This window comes from Molossus molossus, unplaced genomic scaffold, assembly GCF_014108415.1.
Source record: "Molossus molossus isolate mMolMol1 unplaced genomic scaffold, mMolMol1.p scaffold_m16_p_20, whole genome shotgun sequence".
In the NCBI taxonomy this organism is placed as follows: domain Eukaryota; kingdom Metazoa; phylum Chordata; class Mammalia; order Chiroptera; family Molossidae; genus Molossus; species Molossus molossus.
The window spans coordinates 23,542,880-23,555,110 of record NW_023425356.1 but is presented as its reverse complement, the minus strand read 5'-3'; the positions used below and the strand labels follow the sequence as shown (position 1 = coordinate 23,555,110).

The window sequence follows — 12,231 nt, the reverse complement described above, 5'->3', positions numbered from 1 at the left end:
GTTTACACAAAGATGTCAAGCCTCCCTGCACCAGGAGTAAAATAACTAGCAAGGGGGTGGAGGAGAGGGTGACCCTGCTTTCTGCTTGGGAGAGAATTTCCAGCAGTCATGTGACCACACGTTACATGACAGGAAACAAACGGAGGCCCAGGGAGGAACAGCAACTGGTCCAAGGCCACACAAGTGAGCCCCAAATCAACCGAGAATAAATGGGAGGGACCTTATTCTTATTCCTTTGTGTCTCCTCCGGCTGAGCCCAGCAGAACATAGTTAGACTCAGAGCAGAGAGTGACTGAAGAATGAATGGAGGGTATGGGGGTGCCAGAATGAAAGCTAAACCCAGGAGATGGGGCAGCGCTACATAGAAAGTATGGCTGACCATGGATGCTCATTCAGTCCACTGGTTCCCAAACCCAGCCATGCTCAGCATCATCTGTAGCCTTTTAGGCTCTACCCTTGACCTATGGCCTCAGGATCTTGGGGATGGGATTCAAATATCAGTATTTTTTAAATGCTCCCCAAACCCAGAGAGATGTTTTAGGAAGAAAGGGAGACTTGTATAGTTTCTGCCCTCAGCTCTGACCCACCCGCAACATGGTCCAGAGAAGGATGTTTTACCTTTGGTGACTCGGTTTTTCAGGGGTAAAGTGGGAATTTTATTTTGGTATTATTTCAAATAACCCAGGAATGTTACCAGAACAAATACAAGTTTTCTAATGCAGAATAAAATTAAGTCTTACATAACAAGACTTTAAAAAATCTCCCTAGATGACCACGGGGAACCCTAATTCAGATCATTCTGTCCCCTGAGATGGAAAGTGGAACAACTTTTACATCATTATCAGTAATGATTTTCATTTTCCAGATGGAGAAACTGGGGCTCAATGGAAATAAGATTAATAACGCTAATAGCATACCAATTCATATATTACCAGTATTTCTAACACCAACATTTTGAGGCTTACTATACACCAGATCCAAATGGTTTGTCTGCCTGTATTGTCATCTCATTCACCCTCACAGCATCATACAAGGCAGGCACTGTTACCCCAGTTTTACGGACACCGAGACTCACAAAGGCTGTGGGAAGGTATTAACATTGAGAGGTACATTCTTTTTCTGTTTAGGCAGAAGTATTTTATATTTCTCCTCGTGTATTTTATATTTCCTAATGCCTCACTTCACTAGCATGTTGTGTGAGGGGAAGGAACTGCCATTCACTGTCCCCTGTGTGCTACTTTTATATTTATAATAAAATGAATGACCACACTCTAATAAATGAGATTAGTAGAAGACCAGATGTGAGTTGAGGGGAGTTTTCATACAAGATTCTAAAACAAGAAACTTATCTCCATTAATTTGCTCATTGGTTTGGGTTTGCTTGCTTGAGTTTTGTAATACGGAAATCCTTTGCAGAAGATGGCACAGGCCTTCTTCATACCAGATGTCTAACCTTGGTCAAGGCATGTAGCCTCTTTTTAGACCGTGTTTCTTCATTTCTAAGCAAGGGGGTGACTTCCTCTTACACAGATTACCCGAGATCACACACTAAAAAGACCTAACACTGGCCTGGTACACAATAATGTTTACAAACTGAGCCAACTTGCCCTGGCCTGTTTGGCTCAGCAGTTAGAGCGCCAGCCTGCAGACCAAGGGTCACGGATTCAATTCACAGTCAGAGGTACCGTGCCTGGGTTGCAAGTTTGATCCCCAACCCCAGTAGGGATCATGCGGGAGGCAACCATCAATGTGTCTCTCCCACATCAATGTTTCTCTCTCTCTTCCCCTCCCTCCCTTCTACTCTATCTAAAAATAATAATACTAATAAATGTTTAAATAATGACATCAATATTCTTTTTAAAAAATGGACCCATCTTTCCAAATTAGGAACGAAGAACACAGTAACTTCTGGGATGTAATGTACAGCATGGTGACTATAGTTAATAATACTGTATTTATATTTGAGAGTTGCTAAGAAAAAAAATTTGTAACCACTTGTGGTGATGGATTAAGTTGAGTAAATTTATTGTGCTGATCATTTCACAATATATACATATATCAAATCATCATGTTGTACACCCCAAACTACTACAATATTATAGGTCAATTATATTTCAATAACACTAGTGGGGAAAGAACAGAGAACATAAAACATTTTTAAAAAATTTTTTTTCTTTATTGATTTTTGGGGTTTTGGGGGTTTTTTGTTTTTTTTTTTTATCTTCACCCAAGGACATTTTTCCATTTTTTGTTCAGATAGAGTGGGAGGGGGAGAGAGAGAGAGAGAGAGAGAAACATCAATGTGAAAGAGATACATCGAGTGGCTGCCACCTACATGACGCAACCAAGGCTGGGGACAAATTGCAACCAAGGTACGTGCCCTTAGTGGGAACCAAACCCAGGTCTCTCTGGACCACAGGCCGATACTCTAACTGCTGAGCCAGGCCGATCTATGGCAGGCCAAACATGTTTAAATAGTATATTATAAAAACTAAAAATATGGGAGGAAAAAAAATGGTGGCAGATTGAATGGCAGCTACACAGACCGTCTCCCAGAACCAAATTGGAATTACAATTAAAATAAAGACAAATTATCAGGAAAATGTGATACACCACATAAACAAAGTAAAAGATATAAACCATATGATCATATCAACAGATGCTGAAAAAGCATTCAACAAAATCCAGCACCCATTTCTGATTTAAAAAAAACAACACTTAGCAATGTGGGAATAGAGGGATCATATTTTGACATAATGAAGGCCATATATGAAAGACCTACAGCCAACATCATACTCAATGGGCAAAAACTAAAAGCATTTCCCTTAAGAACAGGAACAAGTCAGGGATGCCCACTTTTGCCACTCTTATTTAACATAGTACTGGAAGTCTTAGCCACAGCAATTAGACAAGAAGGAAAAATAAAAGGGATACAAATTGTAAAGGGGGAAGTGAAACTGTCATTATTTGCAGATGACATGATATTGTACATAGAAAACTCTGAAGACTCCATCAAAAATCACTAGATTTAATTAACGAATTTGGCAAAGTAGAAGGATACTAAATTAACATCAAGAAATCGACGGCATTCTCATATACCACTAATGAACTCACAGAAAAAGAAACTAAAAAAAAATCCTATTTACCACTGCAGCAAAAAAATTAAGATACCTAGGAATAAACTTAACGAAAGAAGTAAAGGACCTGTTCACAGAAAACTACAGGACATTGAAAAAAGAAATAGAAGGAAATATAAAAAAAGTGGAAGCATATACCTTGTTCATGGATTGGAAGAATTAACATCATTAAAATGTCCATACTACCCAAAGCAATCTATAGATTCAATGCAATCCTCATTAAAATACCAATGACATATTTCACAGAACTAGAACAAATACTCCAAAAGTCTATAATAACCAAAAAAAGACCCAAATAGCCCTGGCTCGTTTGGTTCAGCGGTTAGAGCATCAGCCTGTGGACAAAAGAGTCACGGGTTCTGTTCTGGTCAAGGGCATGTAACTCAGTTGCGGTTTGTCCCTCATGCAGGAGGCAACCAGTCAATGTGGCTCTATCACATGGATGTTTCTCTCTGTCTCTCTCCCTCCCTCGCACTCTATCTGATAATAAGTAGAAAAATATCCTCAGGTGAGGAATTAAAAAAAAATTTTTTAAAGACCCCCAAATAGCCAAGCAATCTTGAAAAAGAAGAACCAAGTAGGAGGGATCACAGTACCAGATATCAGGTTATATTACAAAGCCATTGTAATCAAAACAGCCTGGTACTGGCACAAGAACAGGCATATAGACCAGTGGAACAGAACAGAGAACCTAGAAATTGACCTAAGACATTATGCTCAATTAATATTTGACAAAGGTCGCAAGAGCATACAATGGAGTAAAGACAGCCTCTTTAATAAATGGTACTGGGAAAATTGGACAGCTACATGCAAAAAAATGAAACTAGACCACCAACTGACACCATACACAAGGATAAACTCAAAATGTATAAAAGACTTAAATGTAACTAGTGAATCCATAAAAATCCTAGAAGAAAATGTAGGCAATATCAGACATCACACACAGCAGAATTTTCACTGATAGAATGCCTAAGGCAAGAGAAACAAAGGAAAATATTAATAAATGGGACTACATCAAACTAAAAAGCTTCTGCAAAGCAAAAGAAACAAGCATCAAAATGAAAAGGGAACCCACTATATTGGACAGCAGAACTGCCAATGATACATCAGATAAGGGGTTAATTTTCAAAATATATAGAGTACTCATACAACTCAACAAAACAAAGACAAAGAACCCAATTAAAAAATAGGCAGACGATCTAAATAGACACCTCTCCAAACAGGACATACAAATGGCCAAGAGACACATGAAAAAATGCTCGATGTCACTAATCATCAGAGAGATGTAAATTAAAACACCTCACACCTATCAGAATGGCTGCCATCAACAAATCATCCAATAACAAGTGCTGGGGAGGGTGTGGAGAAAAGGGGACTCTAGTACATTGTTGGTGGAATGCAGACTGGTGCAGCCACTATGGAAAACAATATGGTGTTTCCTTGAAAAACTGAAAATTGAACTGCCATTTGACCTAGTGATCCCACTTCTAGGAATATACCCTAAGAAGCCTGAAACACCAATCAGAAAGAATACATGTATCCCCATGTTCATAGCAGCACTATTTACAATAGCTAAGATCTGGAAACAGCCCCAGTGTCCATCAATAGATGAGTGGATAAAAAAGCTGTGGTACATATACACAATGGAGTACTATGCAGCTGTAAGAGAGATCTCTTATCCTTTGAGATGACATGGAGGGACCTGGAGAGCATCATGCTAAGCAAAATAATTCAATCAGAGAAAGACAAATATCACATGATCTCACTTATTTGTGGAATATAATGAACAAAATAAACGGAAGAATAAAATAGACCCAGAGACATATAAGTAGAGTTCAGACTGACAAACCTCAGAGGAGGTGGGGGAGTGGGGGAGGAGTAGAATAAACCAAAGAACTTATATGCATAACCAATGGACACAGACAACAATGCTGTGAGGTAGGGGCGGGATCGGGAGGAGGGTGTCAATGGGGGCAGAGAAACATCTGTAACAAAAAAAAGGAGGCCATAAGGTGGCAGAGAGATGAGGGAATAGGAGAGAGGGATGAACCACAAAGCCAGACACTCACAGGAGAGGCAGGGTGAGGGCGAGACAAGGACACAGCCTGAGCACCAGGCAACACCTTCCACTCTGCACACGCTCACTCCCTCCCTCCCTCCGCCTCACACCTCCTTCACAACCTGCAAACCACCAACCAGAAAGTTAATCATTGCTCCAGCATTTGAGGAAAAAAAAAAAAAAAGACTCACCAGGGCCCTGATCTGTTTGCCTCAGCAGTTAGAGCGCTGGCCTGCACACTGAAGGGTCAAGGGTTCGATTCCCAGTCAAGGGCACATACCTGGATTGCAGGTTCAAACCCCCACCCAAGTTTGGGGCTCGTTCGGGAGGCAATTAATGGATGTGTCTCTCTCACATCAGTGTTTCTCTCTCTCTCTCCCTCCCTCCCTCTTTTCCTGTCCCTCCCTTCCACTCTACCTAAAAAAAAAAAAAAAATCAATGGAAAAATATCCTTGGGTGAAGATTAACAAAAATAAAAAATGAAGAAGAAAAGTGTCCAGTAGAAAGCTGCCTCCACTCTTGATGGTCAGGAGATGGGGAAGGCACCAAAGATATGAGCTGCACTTGACATTATGTGTACATCCAATAAGGAGGACATCCTAAGCCCCAAACCCACTCCTCTGGCTCTCCCAGGACAAGAAAGACAAGGACACCTGAACTGTGAAGCCATGTCCGAGGAAACACCATCACCTCACAGCGTCCATCCTGGGGGAAGAATGTGCAGCCTCTACATAGGTCTCCCTGGGGCCTGGGCCAGGGGTGGGAAAAGTGGCAGGGGTAGGGATAGGCTTGGGCAATGGCTATCATTTCTATCTTTTCCTTTTTATCCATACACACTCAATAAATGAGTATTTTTTTTCTTTTAAAATTACCTAGTATTTAAGAACGACTAATTTGGTTCAATTACACTAATAGGCTAAAGAGATCTGACACCGAAACAAGCCTGGAAGTCACTCTGCAATAAGAACACTGGGAACAGTGGAATGAACTGCTACAAGGGGTAGTAAGCTCTCCATCTCTGGAAGCATTTAAGCAGAAGCGAGGTGACCACTCTCCGGGTTATAGTTAGATTCCTGCACTGGGTCTAGGTCTACTAAACCTTAAGCTTTCATAGGAAAAAGTCAAAAGATAATGTCTCAGATTGTTTTCTCAGAATATAAAAAGTTATATTAGATTGTTGTTCAGAGTTAAGGAGGGTACCTACAGAAGAAATAGAAACCGAAAGTCAAGCAGCTCCTTCTAAAAAGCAGGACTGGAAATGGGAAGGGGCGGGGCAAGGGACACTGGTTGTTATAAGCCCTTCTTTGCTTCTTTGCCTTGGGCATGTATTAATCTGACGAAAAAAAATTTGTTTTTGTAAATCCTCACCTGAGGATTTTTTTTTAAGAACATTTTATTTATTTATTTATTTTTCTTTATTGACTTTAGAGAGAGAGGAAGGGAGAAGGAGAGATAGAAACATTGATGAGAGAGAACATCAATTGGCCGCCTCCTGCATGTCCCCTACTGGGGACTGGGCCCACAACCTGGGCATGTGCCCTGACCAGGAATCGAACCAGCAACCTCTTGGTGCATGGGTTGACGCTCAACCACTGAGCCACACCGGCCGGGCCTGAGGATATTTTTTTCATTGACTTTTAGATAGAGTGAAAGGAAGGAAGGGAGAGAGAAACATCGATGTGAGAGAGACACATTCATTGGTTGCCTCCTGCACAACCAGGACCAGGGCCAGGGATTGAACCCGCAACCCAGGTACGTGACCTTGCCAGGAATCAAACCTGCCACCCTTCAATCCACAGGCTGACGCTCTAACTGCAGAGCCAAACCAGCCGAGGCTGATGAAAATTTTAACGTTAAAAAAAATTTCTATGGGTGCCCTGGCCAGGTGGCTCAGTTAATTAGAGCATGGTCCTGTACACCAAAAGGTTGCGGGTTTGACTCCTGGCCAGGGCACATACCTAGATTTCAGTTCAATCCCCAGTTGGGGCACGTAGGAGAGGCAACTGATCAATGTTTCTCTTTCATTGATGTTTCTTTCCCTCTCTCTCTAAAATCAATAAAAACATTTTAAAAATTCCAATGGGTTAAAAAGAAAATATTAATTTGCCCTGGACAGTTTGGCTCAGCAGTTAGAGTGTCGGCCCGCAGACCAGAAAGACCCCGGTTTGGTTCCCACTAAGGGCACGTACCTCGGTTGCAGTTTGTCCCCAGCCCCGGTTGGGGTCGTGTGGGTGGCAGCCAGTCAATGTGTCTCTTTCACATCGATGTTTCTCTCTCTCTTCCTCCCTCTCTCCCTCCTGCTCTATCTGAAGATAAATGCAAAAATGTCCTAGGGCGAGGATGAAAAAATAAAAAAAATTAATTCTGCAATTAGTAAACAATACATTTCCAAAAATATTTAGTAACATTTAATAACATGGAAATGCTGATAATATATATATTAAATATATATATTATATGTATATGTGTATAACATATAAAAATACACAAACACAAATACACCTAGAAAAAAATAAAGATATATACTAAAATGTTCTCACTGATTTTCTCTAGCTGGTAAAGAATACCACTGATAATTATTCTTCATATTTTTGTGGAATTTTTCATGTTCTATAACAAACATACTTATTTCAATAATTCCTCAAAGGCAATTATTACTAATTTTAACATCTGGTTTTTTTTTATATATTTTTATTGACTTCTAGAGAAAGAGGGAGGGAAAGGAAGAGAGAGAGAGAAACATTGATGTGAGAACAGGGATCGAGCCTGCAACCCAGGCATGTGCCCTGACCTGTAATCAAACCAGCAACCTTTTTGGTGCATGGGATGAAGCCCAACCAACTAAGCCACACTGACCAGGGCCTTTAACATATATATATATATATTTTTTTTATCCTCACCTGAGACACATTGAGTGGCTGCCACCCACACGACCCCACCCGGGGCTGGGGACAAACTGCAACCGAGGTACATGCCCCCAGCAGGAAATGAACCCAGGACTTTCTGGTCCGTGGGCCGACGCTCTAACCGCTGAGCCAAATCAGCCAGGGCTAACATATTTTTTAAAATAAAAAGCATTAGTAACCATGGTTGATTAAATATAGCTACAAATTCTTTGCAGCTCCTGCCAGCAAGTTGTAAAATAATTTTTACCCCTTGAGTCTGGACTGGCCTTCTGGAAGGCGACAGGCTTGGGGGAGCACCAAGGGCCCCAGCCACCTGCCAGCACCTACTGTCAGACATTTAATAACATGGAAATGCTGATATGTGAGTACACCTTGGATTATGCAGGCCTGATGCAACTGCATTTACTGTCTCAGGCAAGACCAGCCCAGAGCTGCCTAGCTGACTCATTTTCAGTATTGTGAGCAGATAAATGGTTTCTGTCTCACCCTGAGTTTGGGGGTAACTTGTTACATAGCAATAAGTAACTGATACAGTAGCAAAGTTGAAACATCCCTTCTGTGCCCACCAGTACCTGTCCAAGGGGTGCCCATGACCTCCTGGCTCCACTCGCTCCACAGGCCATTCCCAAACTCCTCCTGGGCTCGCAGCTGCACCACGTGCTTCATGCCACTCCAGGCATCACGAATGATGCAGTGATGCTGGGGCTCCTTGACCTGAGAACAGAGGCACAGTTACTTGGGCAGAGCCTGGGTGGCTCTGGTTAGGCAGCTCCACAAAGACATGGATGCCCTTGGCTGCCCCTGCCCTTCAGCTGCTCCCTCCCTGAGGTATAGTGGGTGACTCAGCTGGGCAGAGATTCTCCATAAGGCTGACATCACCTAGCAGCTCAGAAATATGGATGCCCTCTGGGCCAACACAGGCGGAAGCTGGAAGTCATTGCCCAGGTCCCGCCCCTCCCCGGCCAGGTACTGTGGAGTCCTGTAGGCCACATCCTTGGCATGCTCATAGCCCTACTCACTCCCAGCTCATTCTCACTCACAAATAGACCTATAAAGGGGAGATTAGCCTGGCATTAGTATTTCCATTCTATAAATGATGACACCAAGGTTCAGAAAGGCTGAGACTTATCCAGAGCCATTCAGGTAGTGAGTGCAGAACAGGACTCAGAGCCCATCTTTTTTTTTCCTCGTATCCTTTCTACTACCCCTGAGTATCTAGGGGCACTTCTCTATCTATAAGTGAAAGAAGAGCCCTGGCTGGTTTGGCTCAGCAGCTAGAGCATCAGCCCATGGACCAAAAGGTCCAAGTTCGATTCCGGGTTAAGGGCACGTACCTGGGTTGCAGGTTCGATCCCCAGCCCTGGTCAGGGTTGTAAGGGAGGCAACCAATCGATATGTCTCTCTTGCATCAATGTTTCTCTCTCTCTCCCTCCCTCCTTCCCTCCCTGCCTCTCTTCCACTAGATCTAAAATCAATGGAAAAATATCCCCAGATGAGGATTAACAACAACAACAAAGAACAAGAAGTTACCATCCACGTTGTGAATGTCTCTGACCGTTCAGCCCGGTATCGGAGCTCAAACTGGAGTCTATAGAAATATGAATTCCAGGAGGGGGGGTCTTGCCAGGTGACACTGAGCCAGCGGGGATTTCTGTCTACAGCGGTGACTGTGATGTTGACAGGTGGGTCAGGCTGCACTGTGGGAAAAGGGTGCATGGCTCTTATGTGGTGGCAATTGTGGTGCCGAAGAAAGACCACGGAGGCTGTGAAAATCCCCCACAACAGGATGCCACCCAGCCCGAGCACTTCCTCTGCGCTTTTTGCCGGGGCCCTGGTCAGCCAGTCAGACCTCTGTCAAGGAAAGCCCCAAAGGCCCCAGCTCCCCAGCCTCCCCCGCCCCCCAAGCCCATGAGGAAAACAGGCGGAAGGTGCAGAGGGAGTCCTGGAGGAGCTTACAGATTCCGTAGCCGTTAAACGTTTGGGTCCTGCTGGACTTGCTCCCAGCACTGCTGGCGACGCACAGGGCCACTGCGTAGAAAGAGCTGTCTCCCTCTGGGACTGCCAGCTGGCAGGAGAACTTCTGGGACTCCTGAGAATACTGGCACGGCTCCTGGGAGTCTTCCATGGGGCCGTGCTGACTGCCGGACACAAAACAAGAGCGCCCGCTCAGTCTCCGCACTTCGGGGCGGGCAGAGGACTCTGCAGTCCGCCCCGGGTCTGCATCCCGGCTACACATTTGGTAGTTCTGGTGACTTGGAGTACATTATCCTCCCCAAGCCTTTGTTTGCTCATTTGAAAATGGGAATATTAACAGTACCTGCCTCATAGGGAGTTGTTAGGGTTCATTGAAAAATGAGTGTCAAACATCTAGCTTGGCACCTGGTGAGTCAAAGGTGCTGAAGGAGAGACGCTGAACTCGGTCACCAAGGCACTGGAGTGGTGGTTCCTTGGCTTCCTGCCAGGGCCTGTGCTCTTGGCAAGGAGGGGGCAGCAGAAATGAATGGAGAGGCCCCACCCTGACCTCAAGGCCTGCTAGCAGAGAGCCACTAGAAATGCCATTCCAGACGCACAAAGTGCTAGGGATTTGCAAGGAAGTGGGAGCATTTCTGGTAGGTGAGCCCAGAAAAGAAGTCTGGGTGGCTGGAGATACTCGAGGTGAGTCAGGCACCGCCCTACCTGGCCTGGAAGCCTGAGACTTCACCACTTATGACATGCGTGGGCATATGAGGCCACGGCAGCCACTCACCCTGCCGCTGGGGTGATGAATCACCACCCACCAACCTCCTGCTATGGGTTTGAACCCCAGGCCTAGAACAAACTTCTAGGAAACCTACCCCAATCTTTCCAGTCTGAGTTAGAGCCTCCCTCCCTTCCCCCTCCCATCCCACCTAACCCTGGGAAGGTGGGATCCTCAACCAGCTTCCAGATCTGTTCCCCTGTGGGGCTGGATGGCAGGACCACAGACTTGTTTGCCTAGTGTCTCCCTCAGCCTAGTACCGCACCTGGCCCACCGCAGATGCTGAACTCACTGAACACAGACATTCCTGGAACGAATGGGTGAGTAAGCACAGTTGGGCAAGGGCGTAAATGCGTATACAAAGTAGAATACACAAAATTTCCCAGGGGCCGTTCACCTCCAGCAGTCTCAGGGTCCGAGTAGAGTTGGGGTGGGTTCTAGCATCCCCAAGGCCCTCACAGTTGCTCCCTACCCTCCGTCCTCATTCAAGGCAGAGACTCCCAGACAAGCAGTTGCATGGAAGTGCCTGAGGTTGCTGACAGGAGGAGGGTGTGAACTAACATGCCCCTCTCTCTCTCTCTCTCTCTCTCTCTCTCTCTTTCTCACTGTCAAAATGCCGAAAACAAACGCACCAAGTATTCCACTTAAAGTATCAGTTGAATAAACTTGCTATGGGCTGGTCTAGGCAGCTGTCGCTGGCAAGCAAACCACCCTGTTGAACTCACTGTTCAGATTTTTGGATGCTGATGACTGATAGCCCAAACTCAAACAGAAACACCTGGACTGAGGGGCCCTTGGCTGCGGGATGGAGACTGACCAAACTGCAGAGAGGTCAGTGTCAGCTTCGCACCCTCCTCTGCATCCCCGCCTGAACTCACCCCAGGTCCCACACCCTACACCATCTCCTGGTGCAAAGGGACCCCCAGGCGGGTGTGACTGTCACCCACCACCTCCGCTCCCTCTCTGCCCAGTCACCGCTTCCTCTCTGCCATTAAAATGGAAAGAGCTGGATAAGCTCACTGGGTGGGTCAGGACACCTGGACACAACAATGAGCGGGCTCCCCTTCCCCTCCCAGACATTTGCATCTTTTTCAGAACAACGCCCAAAACCTTTGTTTTTTTGAATAAAATCAGATAGACTGGGTTTGATTTCCTAGCAGAGCTACAAGCAAGATGACCTTAAACAGTTAATCAGTTTCTAACCCTAACCGAAACTTCAGTTCTCTGTTAAAGGAGAAAAATAACACCCACTTCCCATGCCTACGTAACAGTCACTAGGACAAATATCCCAGCACAGTGGCCAGCACAGGTGAGCCCTTGAATCTGTCCTAGTTTCATCTGTCATTCCCTCCTCTTCATCCCAAAGGAATGATTTTCTAATGATAAAATTTT

At 44.8% G+C, this 12,231-nt stretch overlaps 1 protein-coding gene across 3 annotated transcripts in view; it reads right to left on the bottom strand.

Annotated features, from left to right (window-relative positions):
* Positions 1-12,231, bottom strand: part of IL6R (interleukin 6 receptor) — a 52,196-nt gene that overhangs the window by 19,111 nt on the left and 20,854 nt on the right. For all 3 annotated transcript variants that reach the window (XM_036272183.1, XM_036272184.1, XM_036272186.1), the window contains exons 4-6: positions 10,059-10,240; positions 9,633-9,799; positions 8,675-8,816 (exon numbers count right to left, since the gene is read on the bottom strand). In XM_036272183.1, the coding sequence (XP_036128076.1) occupies positions 8,675-8,816; positions 9,633-9,799; positions 10,059-10,240 (491 nt within the window). The remainder of the gene's footprint in view (positions 1-8,674; positions 8,817-9,632; positions 9,800-10,058; positions 10,241-12,231) is intronic.